This window comes from Archocentrus centrarchus, chromosome 24, assembly GCF_007364275.1.
Source record: "Archocentrus centrarchus isolate MPI-CPG fArcCen1 chromosome 24, fArcCen1, whole genome shotgun sequence".
NCBI classification, from domain to species: Eukaryota; Metazoa; Chordata; class Actinopteri; order Cichliformes; family Cichlidae; genus Archocentrus; species Archocentrus centrarchus.
This window is the reverse complement of record NC_044369.1, coordinates 2,960,032-2,984,654: the sequence shown is the minus strand read 5'-3', so window position 1 is coordinate 2,984,654 and position 24,623 is coordinate 2,960,032. Positions and strand designations below refer to the sequence as shown.

Below are 24,623 nucleotides of genomic sequence, written 5' to 3'. Positions count from 1 at the left end.
AGCAGGGTGATATCCGAGCACAGCTGCACAGGTACGTTCAAGAGGGTTTCAACTTTTTGTAGCCAGTTTTTTGTTTTTTTACATTTGATGAGTGTTTTTACATCTGTCTCATGTATCGCCTGGTAAATTTTACATCAGCTTTCTGGCCCCTAATGTCAACACTTTAAACCCTGTGATGACTGTGAAGGTAGTCAACTCCCTAAGAGGAGAAGTGGGGCCCCAGGGAAAAAAGGTTGAGTTTAAGTCACCCATCTGGTGAGGAACTGTGACCCTAACCCAACAGTGACCTGTGAATGATTCAAGCATAAAAAAAAGGCGCCTAATTGAACCAGCACTGTGTCTGCACGTAACAGACAACTTAGCAAAGAACCAATTGTAAATTGTTACTTTTGGCACTTAGTTGCCAGCAGCCTGTCACAGAAACACACAATTTGTTTTCACTTCTTTAACTGAATCTATGAAAATACCAAAGATAATAAAGTCTGACAGGCATGAAATAGTATTTTACACCAACGAGGTGATTCCCAAAGAGCTGAAAATTTGATATATCTCAGCATGGTGTTCAGTGTGACCTTGGAAAATTGGAGGAAACTGTATGCTGGCAACAAAAGAAGAGGTGGCAGGCCTAAAAATACATCTACAGCAGATGAACAGTATCTGAAAGTCACGTCCTTAAGAAACAGGAAATAATCCAGCCAAGACCTGACGCAGGATCCGAGAGATGCTACTTCAGCAGATCCATGGACAGTTTTCCAAAGTCTCATCAGAAACGAAACTTTGGTTTCAAATAATCATCAGAGTGCAAAGAGGAGGTCGGGAGTATAACAGTGAGTGTCTACAGCCATCTGTAAAACGTGGTGGAGGCTCTTTCTGCCGGTGGTGTTTGAATTATAAATGCAAAAAAAAAGTACCATCAGAATTATATCCACTATTCAACACCATGTGGAAAACATCTGATTGGCATCAACATCATTTTTCAGCATGACAGTGATTCCAAACACTCTGCCAATGCAGTAAAAACATACTGTATCTGGATTGGATTGTCCTCCCCTGAGCCTGGATCTCAGTATTGTGGAAGCAGTGTGGGATCATCCTGACAGAGAACAGATCAAAAGGCAGAAACATCTAAAGAAGAGCTTTGAATGGCCTTCAAAAAGCCCGGAGAACTATTCCTGAAGACTCCTTAAAGAAGATACAAGAAAGCTGCCTGAGAGAGTTCAGGCTGTGTTGGAGAATAAAGGTGGTCAAATATTGCCTTTCAAGCTCATTAGAATTGTATAAACTCTGTTTTTGCTGTATTTCATGTAATTTATGTTTGTATGTTTCAATAAATGCTGCACCTATTTCCCATTTTTCTATAAAATATGAAGAAATGACGGCTGGCTAAGTACTGCATGTTAAATAACTGTAAATGTGAAATTGGCAAAAACCCTGCAGCATAAGCAGCATCTTCAATTCCCCCAAATCAAAAAGGATGTATTCAGTTTGCTTACATTAATCAGGCAGCAATCCTAACCCCTCCCCCCAAAATTTCAGCCTTATATCATAAAAAGCAGCAGCTCACCTTCTCACTGTGGAGAAGCAGTTTCTGATAATTTCCTCTCATTTGACATCACTGTAGCTCTGAATAATATGTAAAAGGTAAAAATAGGTTTTCAGATTGGCACAGCAAATGAGTCTGACGAGCACGCAGAGTGATAATAATGCAGCCTGAGCACAAGAGATGAAGGTTAAGTGGCGTGTGTGTCTGTGTGTGCACCCAAACTCCACAATGACTCCCCAGATGTTAAAAAAACTGATCTTCAGCTTTAATAACAAAACAGGGAGAAAATAAGTGTGTGTGTTTGAGTGTGCCACAGGTCAATGGTGTCAGACCCAGTGTGAGACTATAATCCACTGTTGCTAGGGAAACATTGTGGTGTGTGTGTGTTTGCCTTTATGAAGAGTAACAGAAAGAGAACACACACACACACACACACACACACACACACACACAATTAAACTGCTGGTTTTGTTACACTTGTGAGGAAACATGGAGGAGGCTGACCCACAGCGGGGGTGGGACAATAACTATTTTAAGCATACATGGAATAAATAAACAAATGAGAGTCAGTTTTTTGTCTTCTTCTCCATAAAGTTAATTATGGAGTTCCACAGGGTTCTGTGCTAGGACCAATTCTATTTACATTATACATGCTTCTCTTAGGCAGTATTATTAGAAAGCATTGCATCAATTTTCATTGTTATGCAGATGATACTCAGCTTTACCTATCAATGAAACCAGATGACGCACATCAATTAGTTAAACTGCAGGAATGTCTTAAAGACATTAAGGCGTGGATGAACTCTAATTTCCTGCTTCTAAATTCAGATCAAACTGAAATTCTTGTACTCGCCCCACAAATCTTAGAAACATGGTGTCTAACCAGATACTTACTCTGGATGGCATTACTTTGGTCTCCAGTAACACTGTGAGAAATCTTGGAGTCATTTTTGACTCCTCACATACAAGGTCTTGCATAATCAGGCCCCATCTTATCTCAAAGACCTCATAGTCCCATATCACCCCAACAGAGCACTTCGCTCTCAGACTGCTGGCTTACTTGTGGTTCCTCGGATACTTAAGAGTAGAATGGGAGGCAGAGCCTTCAGCTTTCAGGCCCCTCTTCTGTGGAACCAGCTCCCAGCTTGGATTCAGGAGACAGACACCCTCTCTGTTTTTAAGATTAGGCTTAAAACTTTCCTTTATGATCAAGCTTATAGTTAGGGCTGGATCAGGTGACCCTGAACCATCCCTTAGTTATGCTGCTATAGGCCTAGGCTGCTGGGGGGTTCCCATAATGCACTGAGTGTTTCTTTTTATTCACCTCTTTTTACTCTGTTTATACCCCACTCTGTATTTAATCATTAGTTATTATTAATCTCTGTCTCTGTTCCACAGTGTGTCTCTCTCCCCCCTCAGCAGATGACCCCCCCTCCCTGAGCCTGGTTCTGCTGGAGGTTTCTTCCTGTTAAAGGGAGTTTTTCCTTCCCACTGTCACCAAGTTCTTGCTCATAGGGGGTCGTTCTGACTGTTGGTTTTCTCTGTATTATTGTAGAGTCTTTACAATATAAAGTGCCTTGAGGTGACTGATGTGATTTGGCGCTATATAAATAAAACTGAATTGAACTGAATTCTCTTATAAACAAGCACTACATGGAACAGAATCCCACCCATCAATCATATAATTTAATATTTATTATTTTCTAGCATTTACTTAAATTGTGCACATTTCCTTACTTCCTTGCTTAAATTCGGCTCAGCGTGTGAGTCTCTGCTGTGTGTTCCTAACTGAAAGAGTTTTCCCTCCTCAGCAACAAACAGCAAAACTGACGTTATTTTCTCCATATTTTTGTAAGTACACAATATTGTTTTGTTCAGTATCCAACTATCCAAACATGTAGGCACAGCTTAAAAATGGTAAAATGGGAAACAAGACTCTGAGCTGTACTTGTAAATGCATTAAGGTTGAAATTGAAAAAAAAATTAAGTTAAAAAAAACCAAACAGTAGGTTTTAGCACCTAAACTGAACCAACGAGTGAAAGCAAAACTAAAAAGGGAGACAAGGTGCAGAAAACCAAGGTCCAAATGAGAGGGGTACCACAGTCTCCGGGCCTCATCTCAGGATGAGAACCAAGTCAAAGTAATATAAAAATAAAGTGAAAACAAAATAAATTTTCAGAGTTAAAAAAAAAAAAGGACAAAGGTCCAAACAGGAAATGAACCATGGTCTCCTGGCTGATAAGCCTGTCCTGATACCACCACCAACCATCCACCCTCCTTTGCAGGTCTCTGAAACTGCACCCCCAGCAGAGCAGAGGGCAGAGAAATGAAATAACATTACTTATTATATTATTGTAAGTCCAGCCAAAGCTTCCCAAGCACTGTGAATCTGAATAAAACAACAGGGCAAAATAACTCTTTCACATTTCTGTACCCCACCCATCCCTCTGGAGCAGTCAGCTGCTTAACTTTAATCCCAAACTCAGGTCTTAAAATGACAAAAGAATGCAACCTGCAATCTGTCTGCATAAACTCATTACATAAAGAGTATTAACAAACAGCAGATAAATCACAACAGTTCAGTTACAAGCCTGCAGGCAATCTTCTTTTTGTTAAGTTTCAATTAGCCTCTCGCTGTGAGAGTCAGACACATTATTAAAATATGTCTCTTCTTTCTCCCTCGATCAACATCACTCAACCCTTCCCTCCTCCAATGGGAACGGCCATATAGTTGCCGTGGTAGCCAGGATAAACAAACAACAGCGATACCATGGAATACCGCAAAATATTTACAACCAGACTGGACTCTCTCACACACTCACACACACACACACACACACACACAAAGCCTCCTCACGTTTTCTGTGTCTAAGGGAAACACATGCACAAAGGCTTTGGTGCTGCTCTGGTTGTTTTGGTCTTTGGTGATGGCACCATAGCAACCATTCTATTACATCACCTCCTGAAGAACGACACATCAAACTGCACGTGCGTGCACACACACACACACACACACACACACACACACGCCATCTTTGTCTTTTTCATTTCTGCAGCCGTTACGGGAATGATCACCTCACACGCCTCTGTGGATCACTTTCTGGCTGGAGGAAGTTTCGTGAGGTTTTGCATATCACAGACAGAGTTCTGGAAAAATTTTCCGATTATCACTCACAACACACGCGGCTGACAGCGCTATCAGTCAGGAGGTGTGCTGTGCTGGTCGTTCTCTAAACATTAGATTAAACCTGCTTCCTCTAGATGACAAATCAAAGTGACCGCTCTATTCAAATTCAGAGGTTCACCAGCATCAGCTTTCACCATGATAAGATTTATCAAAGTTTATGGAGTTATGATCCACTGACATGACTAATAACACACGGAGGATCAACTTTACATGTCCTGCCATGCAGAACTCTAATATGGGGATCCATAAATCAGTTTAGTGCCACTTCTTCCACGGCAGGCTGTCGTAAACATCCTGCAGCTTCCCATGAGGGTCCTGAGGTAAAAGCATGCCAGGGAAAGGATGTACGAGTCCTGCACTTGCTGCCTACAACTGTGCATAAAAGGTAACTGTAAATGCTTTACATTTTACATCTTTGAACCTATTATTCCACACGGAGGTCCTCAATTATGAAAAGAAAATGTTGTTCCAGCCCTGACTCAAGACAAATGGGATCGCCCAGTTTATTTTCTTTACTTGGGGACAAACTCCCCCCTCAGTATCAAATCAGATGAGTCTGGACCAAATTTTAAAGGACTAACATTTGTAATGTCTGTAATAAAAAATGCACACAGACACAGACTGTCTATGTGGAGTTTACACGTTCTCCCTAAGCCTACGTGGGTGCTCAGGCGTCCTCTCTGCGTTAGCCCTGTTTGGCCAAGCCGCCTGTCCTGGGTGCACCCCCCAGTTTCACACTGTCAGAGCTGGGATAGGCTCCAGTGACCCCTATGAACCCTAAGTTGGAACTGAATGGAAAAGAAGTCCCCAAAACTGCAGTTCCTCTGGTGGCCACTGTTGTGTCACTCCTCACAGACTGATGTTTAAAAGGTCAGCAGAAATAAAGAGCCTGCTACAGAGAACAGTTTTGGTCTTTAGAAGATCATTTCCACCTTTAATGAAAATGGTGCAGATTTGTTCAACTGACTAAGGCTTAATGTTTGGCATATTGAGCCACTAGCTGTCTGAAAGGCTTTGCATCAGCTACTCGTGGTCACTCAGCCGAACCTCTTAATCATCATCAACCTGTTAACAACAGCTAATATGGTTTCAGTTTGTTATACTAACAGTTGCTTCTCAAAAGATGCATCCCCAGCTTGGGTGAATACTGAGCAAGGATCACTACCAAACCTCCCAATAAAGTTACATAAAGCTCATCATCATATTAGGGAAATCCCCCCTCACCCCTCCACTGCCATAAGGGGAAACACATTTCAGAGCAGGAAGGGCAGATGGTTTCGAAATATGGCCTAACAAAGGTGTAAAGACAACAGGAGACCTTTATTTGAATGTTAATTTTCTTACACTCGGTCAGCTGTGTCAAAAATATGACATTCCTAAAAGGCACTTTTAAACAGTTATAGCTGAGGCATTTTATTTCTTCCAGCTATAAGCCCTGAACCTCTGAAACCACCACTAACACATCTTAAAAACGACCCTGACGTCTTATGATAAAGAGGCCACCATCAGTAGGTTTAGATGCCTAATAATGAAATACGGTTCTTCTCTTCTAGGGAAGACCCTACGAAGCAGAAAAGGTAAAGATCCAAATCATTTTGCAGTTAATTTAAAGCAGTCTACTCTAACGGACTCTGGACTCCTCGGGTTGGAGGATGAGAGCCGTATCACGGAGATACATCACCTTCGGTTCACGTGTGGCTTCTTGGTGAAACTGACTTATTTAATCGAAGGCAGAGCTGCAGCATGTGGAAACCTACAGATTCTCAAGCATCAAAGCAAAGTGCATTTTTAAATATGCTTTTTAAAAACGCTGTCTTCACTGACTTTAAAAATATATTTTTCTCATTGACTGATTCTTTTTTTCTTTAATCTCGACTTCTATAATTTAATGTTTAGTGCTCGTTATTATTTATGTTCATATATGAATGTAAAGTTAAGAAAAATTAATAAAAATATTGCTGAAAAACATAAACAGAGGAGCTAAATAAAACTTTTCCTCTTACCAAAGTCAATTCGTTATTAATGAGATTCCTACAAACTTTGATGATCTCTCTGTGTTAATACATTTATGGCATATCTTTATCTGCATCCTTTATCGTATACTTCTATAACTCTGCCTTATGTTTGGTAATATCAGTAAGTCACATGATCAGTTTAAACACGTGTAGAGAAAATCCAGCTCACCATGCCGTGATTGAGCCACTGAGGAATGAAGTTGTCCAGTAGTTTGGGGTAGACCAGCTCTCTGTCGTACACATAGAGGCTCCAGAACGTAAACACCACAAACTAGAGAGACACACACAAAAAAAGAAAACATAAAGTTACCAGTTAAAGTGCAGCATGACTTATGGGAAACATATCAGTGCCAGATAAGTGTGCAAAAACAGTGACTTTGAGTATCCAGCAACATTTCTGAGCTACTGCTGCCTACACAACGTCTGTTCTGCTGTCAGGTCACTGATGAGAAACATTCCTCATATCCACCACTTACATTTTATTACACTCCATCAGGGGGGGTTTAAATTGGTTGACGGTACCTCAATGGGACTATTTCCTTCTGAAAATGTAGTTAAGTGTTGCAAAGACAAATAATTAAATGGTTTCTGACATGAGCCGCAAAACAAGCAGAAAATGATGCCTCAGTAGATTTTTAAAAAACAGATAACAGGGAATCATCCAAGCACCAAACTCCAGCACTGAGAAAGGAAATCAAAGTGCAAATGCAGTTCCTCTAATGGCCACTTGAGGTTGGCAACAACAGCAAATCAATAATCAACGATCATGTTTGTGCTTTTTGGAGCATTTTAAATGGGATTATCTGGTAAATATTATGGCTTGCTGTGAGACAGAGACCAAGAATTCTGTGCTTCAGTTTTGGAAAGTGAAATTCTAGTACTTAGCACTAGTTAGCATATATGTGTGCTACATCTGCACAGTTTATTCCGCCTGCTCTGTGTCATATCACGTATGACAGACAGACTCTTTTTAATATCAGAATACAGCACTCTGGCTGTATTCTGACACCTTTTTCTCCCGACCCGGCTTGGCCCCAGGAGATACTGCGTTTCCAGTGGGCCAGCTCAAACAAAGGACGCGGAGCACCCAGGTCACGGACAAGGCCCCGAGGGAAAAGAGCCGGCGTAAGAGAGAGGCTGAGGCACAGAGCGCACCAAACACCACTGCCGAGCATCCTGTTGGCTAATGTCCAGTCACTGGATAACAAGCTGGACGAACTCAGGGCCAGGATACAGTTTCAGAGGGACATAAGGGACTGCAACATCATCTGTCTCACGGAGACATGGCTGACCACCCTCATACCGGACCACGCCGTACAGCCGTCGGAGTTCTTCAGTGTTCATCGCACGGACAGAACGAGTGAGTCTGGAAAATCAAGAGGAGGAGGTGTGTGCCTAATGATTAATAACAACTGGTGTGACAGTAGGAATGTTGTCCCTCTGAAACAATCATGCTCACCTAACCTGGAGCTCCTAACCCTGAAATGCCGCCCCCACTACCTGCCCCGCGAGTTCACTTCGGTCATCTTCAGCGCCGTCTATATTCCACCTCAGGCGGACACAAACACTGCACTATCCGAGCTACATGAGGCTATTTCCACCTATCAGGCTAACCAGCGTGATGCAGCTCTCATCGTAGCCGGGGACTTTAACAGTGCAAACTTGAAAAAGCTGATACCGGAGTTGATTCAACACATCGACTGCCCCACCAGAGGAGAGAGGACCCTAGACCACTGCTACTCTCCATTCAAAGAGGGCTACAAAGCAAAGCCTCTTCCGCCTTTTGGGAAGTCTGACCACACCTCTGTCCTTCTCATGCCGAAATACAAACAACGGCTCAGGCAGGAACCCCCTGCTGTGAGAGAAGTGACACGGTGGTCTGATCAAACAGAGGCCGCTCTGCAGGGTGCGTTGGATTCAACCGACTGGGACATGTTTCGCAGCAGCGCGGGCGGAGACATCGAGGAGTTTACGGAAACTGTTGTGGGATTTATTGGGAAAGTTGTTGATGACACTTCACTTAGGAGGACCATCAGGACTTTTCCCAACCAGAAGCCGTGGGTGGATAAATCTGTCCGCGACGCCCTGAGGTCCCGCACCGTTGCCTACAACTCCGGCCTCGCCTCTGGGAACATGGAGGACTACAAGGTTGCATCATACAACGTCCGCAGAGCGGTGAAAGAGGCAAAACATCGCTACGGCCGCAGACTGGAACAGCAACTACAACAGTCTGACTCCAGGGGACTGTGGCAGGGACTACGCACCATCACGGACTACAAAGCACCACACACACACCCGGTGAGTGCCGACGCTTCTCTGGCTGATGAACTCAACATCTTCTTTGCGCGCTTTGAGTCGGGAAGCCGACAGACCGCTGCGCTCGCGGCCGGAGGGGCGGAGACACTCACTGTGACGGAGCGCGACGTGAGGAGGGCGTTTAGACGTGTAAACACTAGGAAAGCGGCTGGACCAGACGGTATTAGTGGACGTGTCCTTAAGACCTGCGCTGACCAGCTGGCACCTGTGTTTACACTGATATTCAACCTCTCACTGAAACTGTGTGTGATTCCCACCTGCTTTAAAAAGTCCATCATAGTCCCTGTCCCAAAGAAACCACACCCCAGCAGCCCCAATGACTTCAGGCCCATAGCACTCACCTCTGTGGTGATGAAGTGTTTTGAGAGACTCATCAAGACATTCATCACCTCCTCACTGCCCACCACCCTCGACCCACTACAGTTTGCATACCGGCCAGACAGATCCACAGATGACGCCATATCCTTCCTTCTCCACAAGACCCTTTCACACATAGACACTGGTAAGGGGAACTATGTGAGAGTGCTGTTTGTAGATTACAGCTCAGCATTCAACACCATAGTTCCCTCCAGGCTGGTCTCTAAGCTGCTGGACCTGGGCCTGGGCCCATCCCTGTGCAGGTGGGTTCACAGCTTCCTGACCAGCAGACCACAGGTGGTACGAGTGGGTCACCTCACCTCATCCTCCCTCACCCTCAACACTGGATCCCCCCAAGGCTGTGTGCTCAGCCCTCTGCTGTACTCACTGTACACCCATGACTGCGAGGCCACGTCAGAGTCCAACGTCATCATCAAGTTTGCTGACGACACTGCTGTTGTGGGACTAATCTCCCACAATGAGGAGACAGCCTACAGGAGAGAGGTCTCCCGCCTGGAGAACTGGTGCCAGAAGAACCACCTCCTGCTCAACGTCAGCAAAACGAAGGAACTGATTGTGGACTTCAGCAGGAAGCAGCAGAGGGACTACCATCCACTTGTCATCAGTGGTGCTGAGGTGGAAAGAGTGGACACTTTCAAATACCTGGGAGTGACCATCTCACAGGACCTGTTCTGGACTCATCACATAAACATCACTGTGAAGAAGGCCAGACAGCGTCTCTACCTCCTCAGGCGGCTGAGAGACTTCAAGCTCCCACTCAAGGTGCTCAGGAACTTTTACACCTGCACCATCGAGAGCATCATGCGTGGGAGCATCACCACCTGGATGGGAAACTGCACCAAGCAGGACTTCATGGCCCTAAAAAGGGTGGTTCGTTCAGCTGAACGGACCATCAGAACCACCCTCCCCAACCTGCAGGACATTTACACCAAGCAGTGCAGGCTGAGGGCCATGAAGATCCTAAAACAGCCCAGCCACCCCGGACACTCTCTCTTCTCCCTGCTCCCATCAGGCCGGCGTTACCGCTGCCTGAGGGCTAAGACTGAAAGGTTGAAGAAGAGTTTTTACCCACAAGCCATCCGTCTGCTCAACTCTGAGCCCTAACTGGACCATTATTGCACAATGTAAATATTATAATTTATAAAAGTGTGTATAGTGTATAGTATATAGAGTATAGTGTATAGTGTGAATTACTTTTTTTTATTTTTATTCTTCTTATTTATATGTGTGTGTATATATGGTTGCAGATACAAAATACATTTCACTGTGCATTGTACTGTGTATAACTGTGCATGTGACAAATAAACACTATCTTAATCTTAATCTTAATCTTTATGATTCAGCTTGTTAACCAAGCTTGCTAGCCTTAGCTGATAATTAGCAGTCCGCTTCTCTCGACCAGATTTGGTGTCTTCTGGCTCCACAAAACCAACATGGCAGCAGCCAGAAAGGCTAACGCTGAGGCTTCAAAATGCTGAGTCTAGTAACCAATGGGTGATGGCGCAGTGGCTGCATCCATCTTTTATATACAGTCAATTTAAATGTTGTACGTTTAAAATATGTATGTTGTTGATCTGATATTTAACCTAAATCTGCCTAAACTAAAATGTGACTGCTTACATTTTTTAGTTTTAATGATTCTTACAATTGAACTGAAGGTTTGTATTAGTGACAGGATGGCCTCTGGCACCACCATCAGGCAAGCCTTCACTTTTTGTGCCCTACCAGAGGTACATATGCGCTATCCTCACAATAATCCACTGAATAAAGAAGATATTCCTGGAGACACCTGGGAGTCACCTGCTGTACCTTCTGCATGTCTTCTGTAGACCTCAAACTCCCCAAAGATACATCCTGTTACAGCAATCAGCTGCCCCAGCTGTCCTGAATGCACCATAAGCTAACCAACTCTCAGTCTAATGTACCTCCACTGTTTGGCTCAAGGCCAGAGTAGGTTCTGCAAGACGAGGGTGGAATTACCTGACATGAATCTGCGTTCCAGTTCAAGGCACCTGAACCAACCCCAGCTCCTTTTATACCATGACCGCCATGATCTCTGTTTCAGCGGGCCGGTGATGGCGGGAAACAATGCGTGCACTTTATCCCGTGTGTGGCACCAACAACCAACACCCACAATTTTCCACAACATCATACTGTGAGGCGATGCCTGCAATATATGCACCTCCATACTCATGTATGGATATGGTAGACAACTGGAGGTACACCCACCCACACACACACACACACACACACACTTCCTATACCAGTCAGGCAAGGTTTCAGACATTACCTGCTGTGATAATCATACCTATTGTGATGTGTGTAACCTAAACTGTGAGGCCAACTCACATATATGGCAACACACCAGTTAACAGCCTCTACAGGTGTGTGTGTGTGTGTGTGTGTGTGTGTGTGTGTGTGTGTGTGTGTGTGTGTGTGTGTGTGTGTGTGTGTGTGTGTGTGTGTGTGTGTGTGTGTCAGACAGAGAGATAAAACCTGCTCCTGACTGGAACTCGAGTTGCTTGGGGCAGTTAGAGATCAGCTGTGTTTGACTAGTGTCTGGTAGTCTGTAGCATGCATATTCATGATTTTGTGCGTGTGTCGAACCCTGGGACACAGTAATGGTCAGGCAGCCACACAAATTTTCCCGTGTGGCAGTTGCAGGGCACCTTACCAAGTGAAATCTTGAATAAAAGTGTGCGTGTTAGACAAACGTCTGCCAGAGTTGTAAGAACAGGATCAGAGAGGTCACTGTGTGTCCCTCTGAATGACTCATCTGTTCTGTTTATTCACAGTGGGATTCAAGAACATGTGCTGCAGGAGGTCCACACACATACAATGACACCCATTTTTGAACCTCACTAGTTTCTGACTATCAATTAATCTGTGTCCTTTCTCTCTACAGAATTGCAGCTGGCAGTCCTCTCACTCTTATTATATAAGTTTAGTTGCTGCTAGCCAGCTAGCCAGGGCCCTTTCCATCTTGTGTTTCCTCCTGACAGGCTGACCAGCCGCTGTCGTGGTGCTTCTAACTATCATTTAGCAGTCTCTGATCCTGTGGTGGAAGAAGTCCAGCTCCACTATCTTGGACCTGCTCTGGAGATCTACTGTGAGCTTGAGAGTCACTCCAACAGAAAGTGCAGCAGATGGAGAACTGGTTCATGTGAAGCCCAGTGAAGTTCAAGTCCACTGGAGAGGCAGCTGATTATAATGCCAAGTTATTTATTTGTCACAAAATACTTGTGTGTACCGACCTACACGTTCATGAGCGTATGTGAGAAACGCTCATATGGTTAAAAAATAATGACTATAGGGGCTGTAGTTTATTTGCAACAAAAGTAAAGTGTCGCTAGCAATGCTGTTACCGTCATATATGTCATATAAAAAACATAGGAGTAGCAGTCCAATAAGATCACCGATGGTGATGAGTCTTGGGCCCCGTTTACACGACACCGTTTCAAAATGAAAACGGCGTCGTTTTGATGCGTTTCGCCCTTCCGTTTACACGACAACGGAGTGAAAACGATGTGTTTCGGAAACGGGGTCCAGAGTGGAGCGTTTCAGAAACGCACCGGCTTGCGTTCTCGTGTAAACACTTGAAACCGGAGTGATTTGAAAACGGGTGGCTCGCACATGCGCACTATGGTTGCGATGGCCACAGTTTTCCGCACATGCGCAAATTGATAGAGAGTACTCGTGGATTCACGAGTGCTTCTTATGCTTTTCTTGTGTTTTTACCGTTTTGTGAGTAATGAACAATTTGACGCGCCTCCTAGTGTGTCACTCCACGCATGCACGTCTTGCGTAAACAAGCTTTGCAAAGAAAAAAACCAATGCCAACTTGTGGCCTGGCATGGGAACTACATCGTTTTCATCGTTTCACGTGTAATCGTGTAAATGCAGATCGTTTCTGAAACGCTATCGTGTAAACGAAAGGCTGATACGCATCAAAACGACACTGTTTCCAGTGGAAACGGCATCGTGTAAACGGGGCCTTGATGTCAAACAGATTTGAGTCTGGACTTTCACTCAGCCACTCTTATAAAACATTTTCTTTGGTGGTTTTTTTCCAAGCCATTCAGAGATGGACTTCCTGGTGTGTATTGGATCATTGTCCTGCTGCATAACCCGTTAAATGAACTGATGGCCGAGCATCCTCGTTCAGGATTTTCTGGTAGAGAGCAGAATTCATGGTTCAATCAATTACAGCACGTTGTCCTGAAACAGCAAAGCAGCCCCAGACCATCACACTACCACCACCAAGTTTGGCTGTTGGTCTGATGTTCTTTTTATGAAATGCTGTGTTAGACGTAACGGGACTCAAACCTTCCGAAACGTTCAGCTTTGGTCTCGTCAGTCCACAGAATATTTTTCCAGATGTCTCGGGGACAGTGTTAATTTTGACAGCAAATTATGATTTAGTTTTAGTCATAATTTAGTCATCTGAATAGTTTTAGTTTTAGTCGACGAATTATGGTAAGAATATAGTCGACTAAATCTACAGTCGATTTAGTCGACTATAAAGTGTAAAGGGTGTAAAATGTAAATGCTTTTTCTTCAGTTCCCTTGAATTAGTCATTATACACACTTACACAAAATTAAACATTTATTAAAAGTTATGGAATATTATTAATAATATTAACATTTGCGTTTCACCTGCTTCCCACACACCTGATCATTAACACCACCTTACTGAGATAATCCGAGCGTTTTACAGCAGGACGCTCTGAAAGGTACAGGGCAGTGTTCAGGACTAAGATTATAAAGGCTAATCCACCGCGGTGTGGAGATTTTCTCTAAATACAAACTGGGAAAAACACTTTACCCTGCATGACATTAAAATGCTGACCTTTGCATGGAGATCTGGGTGACTGGGTTGCAGATGTCGTTTAAGATTTGTTGTGTTTTTACCTGAGATAGTCGCCCCACATGGTTTACACATCGTTTTGTTTGTCACAACGTCAAAGGTCAAATGTGTCCATACATCGGCTCCTCTCTTTCTCCCTGCTGACATTGGTTACATCACTTAGTTCTATCGGAAGTAACGACCAATCACAGGTTAGTTTGGTCTTCCCAGGTTTAGAGCAAATTTGCGCAACTGTGCGTTTGATTGGATGTTTTCCTAACTTGTCCCGCCCTGTCACAAAATTAAATAAGTTCTGATTGGATTTCGTCCCCGCCAAGCATTTTCGTCTCGTTTTCATTCGATGACGAAAGTGTAAATTAATTTCGTTATGAGGTAATTTTAATTTAGTTATCGTCTTGTTATCATCATGAAAAAAAAAGGGTCGACAAAAATTATGACGAAAATATTTCGTCAACGAAATTAACACTGCTCAGAGATCATCGAGAGGTTTTTGGCAAATGTGCGATGAGCCTTTGTGTTGTTGTTGCTCAGCAGTGGTTTTCTCCTTGGAGCTCTCCCATTGTTACCATTTTTGCCCAGTTTCTGTCTTATTGTTGAATCATGAACTTTGACTGAGGCATCGTAGATGCATCTATGGTATGAATTTGAACATCCTAGGTCACATGATTCTTGAGTTATCATGTTCACAAAGCAGAAAACTACCCGACCGCCCGGTACAATGACAACAATACTGCATCAGCCTTTTTAGGCTGAAGGGTAAAAATTGTAGTTAGTGTTTACTCAGGTTATCTGTCTATTATTAAAAAATAGTTTGATGATCTGAAACATGTAAGAGTGACAAATATGCAAAAAAGAAAAAAAACCCTAAGAAATCAGGAAGGGGGTAAATACTTTTTCACAGCACTGTCCATCATTTTTAGTCCAGATGAGGCTTTTATGCAGAACTATTTCAATGTCACTGCAAAAATATGACTACTTTTCTTCAGCTGCTGCTTTAAGCATGTCATCAATCTGAAAGATGAAGCTCAGATCAGTATCGGCTTGGTCGAGGCAAAATTATCGTTTTTCCTTTGGTGAATCTCTCGCCCAATACCGGATAATTTAATATTCAATCATAGTTAATTAATAATTATTTATGTTAAATTCTAAGGAGTACTGTAGACCTTTGTTCTTTGCAGTATCATTGTTGCAGATACACACATTAGTGGGTTTTTATAGCTCAGATGCTCTTAAATAATAAGTAAACCAAGCTTAAAGGCTCTCAGGCTAACCCGACCACGGGCCAAATAAGAAAAAAAAAGCTCAGTTTAAAGCCTCATTGACATTAATCACCACATGAGGTGATTTTGAAAATGTCAGACAATATTTAGGCCACTGACACTAACAATTTCCATAATTGCAGGTTGGTAGGATACTGCCACTACCCTCAGGAATGGGAAAAAATAAGGGCAGGAGAGGTGTTAAGAAAAGGGGAGCGTGACAGAGAGTTGATTGTACTGAAAATGGATTACTCCGGCCTTCAGTTCCTGCAAGGCAAGCCAATCCTTTCCCAGGCTATTGTGTGTTTGCCTGTGTGCGCGCTCGACTATATGCATTAATCCTCTCACCGCTCCAACAGGGAAGGCCAGGACGGCCATCATCCAGTCTCGCAGGCCAATCAGCTTTCTCAGCTGCCGCTCCTGCTCCCTGCTGTCGCCTCCCTTAGTCAGCAGGCTGGACACATCGATCAGGACACACAATCCAAAAAACACTGCCTGGATCACCTGCAGAGAGAAACGGGGGGAGTTCAGTGACCTCTTCAGCAGCAGAAACACTTTCTCACGACAAAGGGATGAAGAGAGGAGGAGAAAAAGCGCTTAGACGGTGGATTTTACAGGCAGAGCCGAGAGAGGACAGACTGAACTGCAGACAAAGCAATCGTTACCTCTTCCTTAACCTGCTTTTCTCACTTTTCCAGTAACATCGGATAAAACTGATAAAACAAAAAAATATACTGGTTTTTACTCAAACCTGCCTCGACCTTTTCTCCCTCACAGGTTATATTTTTACTGCACATGCACCAAGTTACACATCATTATGACTTCAGTTAGAGCCCAATCCAGCATGTCAGTGAGTCTGACTCAGATGACCTGAGTCAAATGTTTGCAACAACACCGGGTCACCTGCACGTTACACCTACAGGAGCTGCTCGGCCACAGGAACCCCGACACGAAGCTCACAGCGCACAGTTTTTATGCTGATGTTAATGCCAGAGGAGGTTTCGATCTCTGCAGATATTACGTCAGTGGGGCATCGGCGACTTTTAAGTACCTCGGGTAGCTTGAGGTCAAGGTCACCGAGATTCGAACACCTCAGAGATTTTTAGCAGATGTGAATTTGAACATCCGAGGTCACATCGTCCTCCAACTTTAGTGGTTTGCTCTTTTTTCTAAACTTCATGCAGAGATCCAGTGAACATAAAAATCATTTGCTGCCTTCAAAAAGGGAATATTTCCATTTTATTGCCCGTCACTTAGCAACAGTGTTCTCAAACTTGAACCACTTAAATGCCGAACAAATCCTGCACTTGAGATCTCATGTTAAACAGAGCCTTATTTAAAATACTGCAGTTTATTAAGCAAAGAAAACATATAAAATATATATATATGAGAATTGTCTGTGTCATAATGAGATGTGAAAACCCTGTAAAGCTCTCCCTTTAAATCAGGTGCAGTGGGGAAACTAGCAACTATATCTGCTTATTATTGCTGCTGTTCATCTAAAACGTATTGATCTAGAAAAACAGTCTATCAGGAGATTGCTGCATTAATATGCAAAAATGAATTTAACAGCTCTCGAACTGCCTGCTGCAGCGTCTGTCCAACATGAAAGAATCGCCCAACAGCAGGAAACACTGAGGCCGCTGTGCAAAAACTATTCCCCATGAGACGCACAATATTTCAATAAAACCACATCCAAAATTACTTCATACTTCAAATGCTCGATGTCAGAAGAAGCCGCATTAAGCGGACTGCGGTGAGAGAGAAAATCAACTCTGTATATTTTCCCCTCCGTCTCTGCGTAATGAAACACTTCCATCGACATGTTCACAATCGTGGATGTGACCTTCTTCTCCAGAGGAAGATGGAGAGGATGCACAGACCATTTCTCCTCATCTGCTCCCACCTCCTCTCCTCAAACCTCCCTCTGGGACTATCAAGTGTCACCCGGTGGGTGTGCAGACAGCTGATCATTACAGGCATTTTAGCTTTAAAGCAGAGTTATGTGTGCTTCGATATATACATCACTCTGTTGTTGAATAATGACATCTTACAGAGGGCAGCTTAAATAAATATGTGCAGACAGCAAATACAAAAACAGCTACCATGTCTAAAGTAGCTTGTCTGCTACATAAATAATGGGTTTCTATGAGAACTCAGCTAGAAATGTGGCAGCAAAAGCACACACACATGCATGCATGCACGCATGCACGCACACACACACACACACACACAAACACCAGAGCCAGATGTCGCAGCATAGTGTGTTTCCTGGCTGCTGGCGTGTATGGCTCTTCAGTGGTACAGTTAACCGGGGGGAGAGGTCTAATGTGGAAAATATGACACAGCTCTTTCCCATGCTCACAAAGACACATAGGTATGCTCTTCAGAGAAGATTATTTTGCCTTTAAAAGGGCCGAAAGTTTATAGTTTTGGGCTGCCAAATTAATAAATTGATCAGATATACAATAGCTTAAGGATTATTATTATTATTCTAATTATAAGCAAATAATAATAACCACTCGCTGTCACTTACTGATTGGCCAAATAAACCCGTTCAGCTGATTGGCTGTGACGTGACGGCCGATCGGTCTCAGATATGTTCAGATGTGATCAGTTCTGAGCCAGTTTAATGAGCCGGTGCTGCTGCCTGATGTGCACCTCTCCAGAAATGCACCTACAGAAACGTGGCGCACTGATCTGTGCAAAGATATATGTGTGATTATCTCTGGCTTCTTCTTCAGCTCTGCTGATCCATACGTAGACTCGGACGGTTCAGGCAAATTCTCTCTTTTTGTGTTGCAGCAATTTAAAGTGACATTGATCAGCTTTTTTCAACCCCTGATCAGCTCAGTCGTCTCTGTGTGAAGGGCACAAAGACGCTCAACACAGTACAGAAACCACCAACTAGTGTTTTAGAGGTTAAATTGCAGAGCAATGCAGGTATGTGACACATCAGGTAAAGCGGGATATGCTGTGGTTACTAGTTAATTTACAGAAAAGTAATCTGGAGTGTTCTATTATGAAATTTCCAGAGTTATCACCCAGGACACACCTTTGTGTTTTTCACTTTGTGTCTTCTCCTCACTTTTTACCTCCACTTTCACCTGTTGGTTAGACAACAACCTGGTCATGTTAATGCACTCCAAACAACTTTTATCTGGAGTCTAGGTGTTAAAAATTAGTTGGTTAGGATTAGAAAACGATCGTGGTTTGAAACTAAACACATCCCCTAACAACAGGAACCCTGCCTGCTGATGCACGATGCTTTGGGAGCAACCGCTCGCTGTCACTTACGCGAGTAAGTATATTAAATGAACTCGCTGAGAATGTTGCTGTTTTAATTTTTGGAAGTTAAATGCTATTAAAAAAAAGTAACACTATCATTTTGTTTAACAGTGATGAAAACAGCTGTTCTTCAGTCACTGTCACAGAAAGAGACGAGGAGGAGACGTCCCCGCCACAAAACCCCGTCCTCACAACAGCAACAACTCAAACAGCGCACACAGAACAGGAAATGTCAGCTAGCTTCCTCTTCAAACAGAAACACTGCTGGAGGAAAGCAACATCTGGCTAAATATTTTAGCTTTTTATAGCAACTGCTGTTTGTCAGTGACTGCCTAACAGAAGTCCCTCTTTGTGAGTGCATGTGTGAGTGCATTGTTTGGGATGAATGGCAGCTCTGTGTGTGTGTGTGTGTGTGTGTGTGTGTGTGTGTGTGTGTGTGTGTGTGTGTGTGTGTGTGTGTGTGTGTGTGTCACTGCAGCATAATTTCCTTAATTTAATTGCACTTGAGAATCAAGAAAATTGATTATGAGGACTAATGTTTGGCCTGTTGCTGCTTCTCAACTGATACGTTAAGCAGCTTTTACAAGTGCAGTAAAGAGCGCTGAGACAAAACGCTTGTTGTATTTGGCCTCACAGCAACACGTCTAATATGAGCTACGCGCTACTATAGCTCAAGCAGCTCACTGTGAGCTGCAGCTCAAGTTCATTTATTGCAGTTTTAAGTTGCAGCCAAGAATTGCTTTGTTGGTCAGGCAACAATGGTATGAAGTACATTATGCATAATTAATAATATATTGTGAATAAGTCTGAAAACAACAAGCATATCTAATAAAAAAAAAGACTACACTGCGCACTAAAATATTACATTTAATAGTAAAACAAACACCAGCACACTGTGACCGGTGACCACAGAAAATCAAACTCAGCTGACACGGTTAGCTGATCTCAGTGGGAGAACTGATTTTATTAGAGCCGCTACAGTCAGTAAATAGTGGCTGATGATTAACCTCTGGCAGCCCTTCTGACGTCTCGCTACCAATGCAATACTGTGCTTTATATTATCAATCTACACAACACAATACACCCCAGGTCATGGTACGCAGAGAAAGCTTAAAGATAATACAAAGGAACATGAGCGCTTCCTTGTTGGTGAATCACAAAAACAGAGACTACCCTTAGTTTCTATGTTTTTGTGTCAAAAAAATGATTTTAATGCCAAAAATCTATAAACTAGGACATTAGACAACAACAACAACAGCATAAAGAATTGTTTAAAATGTCAGATTCATCTTTATTTTATTGTACTTGTGTTATCTTCTGTTTAATGTGTGTTTTGTGCGTCTCTGGTGAATGAAATTAAAAAAATGTTTGGCCTTGTGACGCAACAGCTGCACAAAAGCATGCAAAAAGAACAAACATCCGTACTCACGATGCACAGCTGTGATTTTGAAAGAAAAGTGAGCAGTGATCTCACTCCGACACGCAGCCAACATGTTACGATGTTTTCATGTTAACAGAAAGGTCTGAAACACAGACTGTACATCAAAGATGGAAATAACCTCCAGAATGTCAACTGCGGATTAGACAAGTCCCGCTGTGCCACCTCATGCTGCGTATTTTCACCAACACCATCTTAGCATTTTGAAAGCAGGTGCCATGACTGTGGGCTGATCTCACTGCACTCTCATTGGTTAATGACCTGTCAATCACAAGCTTCTGCTAATCCCTGCTTTCATGTTTGTGTCTTCTGCACTGGAAGCGCCCATCTTTGCATCAAGGACTTTGAGCATTGTCAACACACAGATGCAGACACTTATGCTTATTTCAGGCACTAACGGGGACCATGATTTAGAAAATGAACATTGTGTTGTATTTATTATGTTATGCCCTTCTGAACCCCTACTGTCCTTGCAGTGGCACTACGTGAGTCTTTGGGTTTTGCTTTGATGGGTCACATCAGGAAAGTGTTTTCTGCAGTTACAAAAATATGGAGGGAGGGCCGATTTAGAGGTCTTTGTGTTACTACAGCAGACACCCCCTGCTGGCCATTAAAAAAAAATGCAGGCTTAAGCCACTTCCTCTAAGCTACATCCATATAAAGTCTATAAGGTGGAGAACAAATGTATAAATTAAATTAGCAAGATTTGAAAAGAAGCTGGACCTACAGGTGAATTATGTTCATTTCCAGCTCCATATTTTTGTTCTTGTACTGTACTATAGTGGGTTTTCATAATGATTTAAGTTTCCACATCTGAGAAGTGAAACCAACACAAAGTGCATTAACCAGCAGTTTCTAAAGGTCACCAGGGGTCGACGCTTGTAGTTGCTCCCTTGCGCCGTGACCTCGGTAAGCACTTTTGTAATGCCACTAGTTTCAAATCATACTAAATGAAACATTAATCCTTTTTTGTTATTAAAAAACATGGTCATTCTATGAGTCAAAAAAAGAGGATTATCCAGAAATGGCTCATAAGCAAGTCCTGGATCCATCACATTCATTGATAACTTCAGTGGGTGACATCACGGTGCCTGTGTCCATCTTATATATACAGTCTACAGCCTGAAAAGGGCTTCAGTGTATCCTCTCTTAATACAGCCAAGCTCTGGACTGCAACTTGTTTCAATAAGTGAGAAATGGGTTGACTGTTTATTATAGTGATAATTAAAAAACATTATTAGCAGCTTCACTGTGGAACACTAAAACACGGAGCCCTATGAGTTCTCAGCCTCTCCCTCCAGATCATTTTCTTAAAGTCCCCCAAATGCAAGCTGTTTGCAATGTCCAGTGCACCCGCGGCGCGCTCCCGCAAAGGGGAAACCTTAACACAGGAGAGCTTTCCGCCCCGCAACACACCTGTTCCGGTTCACCTCTTCACCGAGCCACGCTTCAAACCAGACTGCAGAGGCGGTTTGGTGAAATTCGGTGCAGCTTACCACTCCCTCTCCCGCTGCCGACGAATCACCGAGCCCAACAAAGAGAGCAGGGAGGCGGAATTTAAATGCGATCACACCGCGGAGCGCACTGAATCCGCGGCGCGTGCGTCGCCTCGAGCTGCGCGCTAACTTTGCCGGTGTTTAGGGTCGAGATAAGATTAAACGTGAAATCTCACCAGGTCGATGAAGGTGAGAAACTTCCAGCTGCCTCCGTAGGTCTGGTGTGCCGGCATGTCTAAGGCTTTGTAGTGGCAGAGGATGGAGAAATAAGACAGCAGGATGGCGACCCGGAGAACCTGCGAGGGGATCAGCGCCATGATGCTCGCTTTGGATCTGTTTATCCGTCTAGCTTTACCTGCCTGCGCCTTTTCCCGCCTCACTAATGTCTCTGTTTACCCTTATTTTACCTGACTTAACCTCCCGGTCTGTCCGTGCTTTTCCTGCCCCCCTGCTGTCTGTGTACTGCTTCCGTGTTATGGTGACGATGCAAGGGGGAGGGGAGTGAACTGCTCCGCCGGTGCAGTTGTAACGGGATTTACAGTATATTAGTTTTTAAAGAGGACAAATAGGAACATATAAACATTATTTTATTTTTCTTTCATTGCCTGAAGAATATTTTTAATAAAGGACACTTGGGCAAAAATATAATAAACAATAAATGAACACAATATATATCAGAGCTCAATCTGATTTAAAAGCCAAAGTAAAATAACTTTAAAAATTAAGATAATCTGGACCTAGAGACAACAAGGAGCCAATAAGTAAGCAAAATAATGAAACAATAAAAATATATAGTGTATTTTATATATAACCTTTACACAGTTCCTTCATAGTGTGGCTACAATACATTTTAAATTACATATCAATCTAAAATGTATAAACAGCCTTTCTGACATTAATAAATAATGACTGATCCCTGATTAATTTAATTTGAGTATATTTTCTTTCAGGATTCACGACACTCATTTTTAGAGCAAAAATCTATCACACAATATCATATCCTGTTTTATACCTAAGACATGAAACATAACATAAACATGATTTAATTATATTTTATTGTAAGTGAAAACGACATGAAATTCTGTAACTGTCAGGATTTATTATATAACCATGTATAACCATTACAGCCATTAAGCACAGTCCTCATTGCTGCATCATAAAAAAATCTTCATCACCATTTTTAATTATCAAGATAAATTCAATTTTAATTAACAGAGCACAAAACATGCTTATTGCAGTTAGTCTGTGTATTCAAAGCAGAGGTAGCAAACCTTGAGTTTATTGGATATGTACTGTTTGTCACACTCATTGAAATGTTGCCATTATAATCTTATGACCCCCACAACGCCTCTTCTGATCTCTGCTTTAATGTCAGTTAATTTAATCCCAATCCAAATAAATGGATTTTAATGTGTTTATTGTTGGATTATTTTCTTTCAACAAGTCATACTTTTACTTTACGTTCATACAGCAGTTTATTCTACACACTTAAAGCACTTTATCTTCTTCACATCCATGGTGACTTTAGAATAACCCATTAACCTAAAGTGCATGTCTTTGGGAGGAAACATGCGAACTCCACACAGAAAGGCTCCAGCCAGGATTCGAACCAGGAATCTTCATCCTCTAAGAGCAGTACTAACCACTTCACCACCATGCCACCCAATTTTGTGCCCGTGTCACGGCACCCTGTGACCTCTGTTCTTCATGTGCACCATATATGATCACTCCTGTGCAATTTTACTGTTATGCTGATTGCAGGTGCCTGTCTCTGCAGGAAGGGATACTTCATTAAACCAAGTATACCTTGTTAATACCAGGTTGGACCCCAGTCTGCCTTCAGAACTGCCTTAAGTCTTCGTGGACCACATTGAACAAAGTGCTGGAAACATTCCTCTGGGATTTTGGTCCATATTGGTTTAAAATCACCAGCATCACATTAAATTTACTTCTCTAATTGTTGGATGGGATCACTTGCAGTCTAATTTCTTGGCAGTATTCCAAAGATGTTGGAGAATATGGATGTGGGAGAAACAGGATTAACCATGATTGGGTTAGTGAGCTGCATCCAGCTTAAAGTCAGTGATTTCAGGGTCATGAAAGTGGCTCTCTTTTTACCTGGTTAAATTATGTTGAATTATGCTGATATGTTCTGAGTTTTGGTTTACAATCAGCTGGAAGCACCACAATTCATTTATTTACAGCATATTTTAAGTGCAATATAGATTCTCTGTTGCTGGAATATGTTTTATATGTGCAAGTTGTTAAGCTGTACCTTACTAACATCACCTGCTCTCATTGTTGGGCTCGTTGACTCAATGGGAGAGGGAGTGGTAAACAGCTTCCTGCAGCGGTGTATTAATGCCACTCAGTGGAGTTTTTGTTCCCCAAATTCATCTATAATATGCAGCTGATGGACACATACTTGGATGCTTTCACATCTTCCTCACAAGCACAACTGACAGTAACAGCATGCAGAGCACTGTAGCAATGTACCTGATGTGGGATATTTTAAACATGGAAAATACATTCAACAGATTTCTTTGGCAAATACTCTAAATTTAATTTTGCTAATCTACAATAAATATAAACACTAGAAAACTCCACAGGTACATTTACCTGTAGGCAGAACTGAGTGTAATTTATATGAATTTGTTAACTGTGGTTACACAGTAAAGGGTATTTTCTGGTATTATATAATTTGTTCTTTCAGTATTCCCGACCATTTGCCAGATTGATGGTGGCCTGGATTCAAATGTTTGTCGTGCACTTGCGATATCGAGTGTGAGAGCGTGAAAGGTTTAATAAAGAGAATAAATCTAAATGTGTGTCATC

At 42.7% G+C, this 24,623-nt stretch overlaps 1 protein-coding gene across 1 annotated transcript in view; it reads right to left on the bottom strand.

The window, feature by feature from the left end:
* Positions 1-22,105, bottom strand: part of aig1 (androgen-induced 1 (H. sapiens)) — a 33,619-nt gene extending 11,514 nt beyond the window's left edge. Inside the window, exons 1-3 of the mRNA XM_030721474.1 lie at positions 21,965-22,105; positions 15,915-16,070; positions 6,916-7,017 (exon numbers count right to left, since the gene is read on the bottom strand). Of these exons, the coding sequence (XP_030577334.1) occupies positions 6,916-7,017; positions 15,915-16,070; positions 21,965-22,105 (399 nt within the window). The remainder of the gene's footprint in view (positions 1-6,915; positions 7,018-15,914; positions 16,071-21,964) is intronic.
* Positions 22,106-24,623: the final 2,518 nt, after the last annotated feature.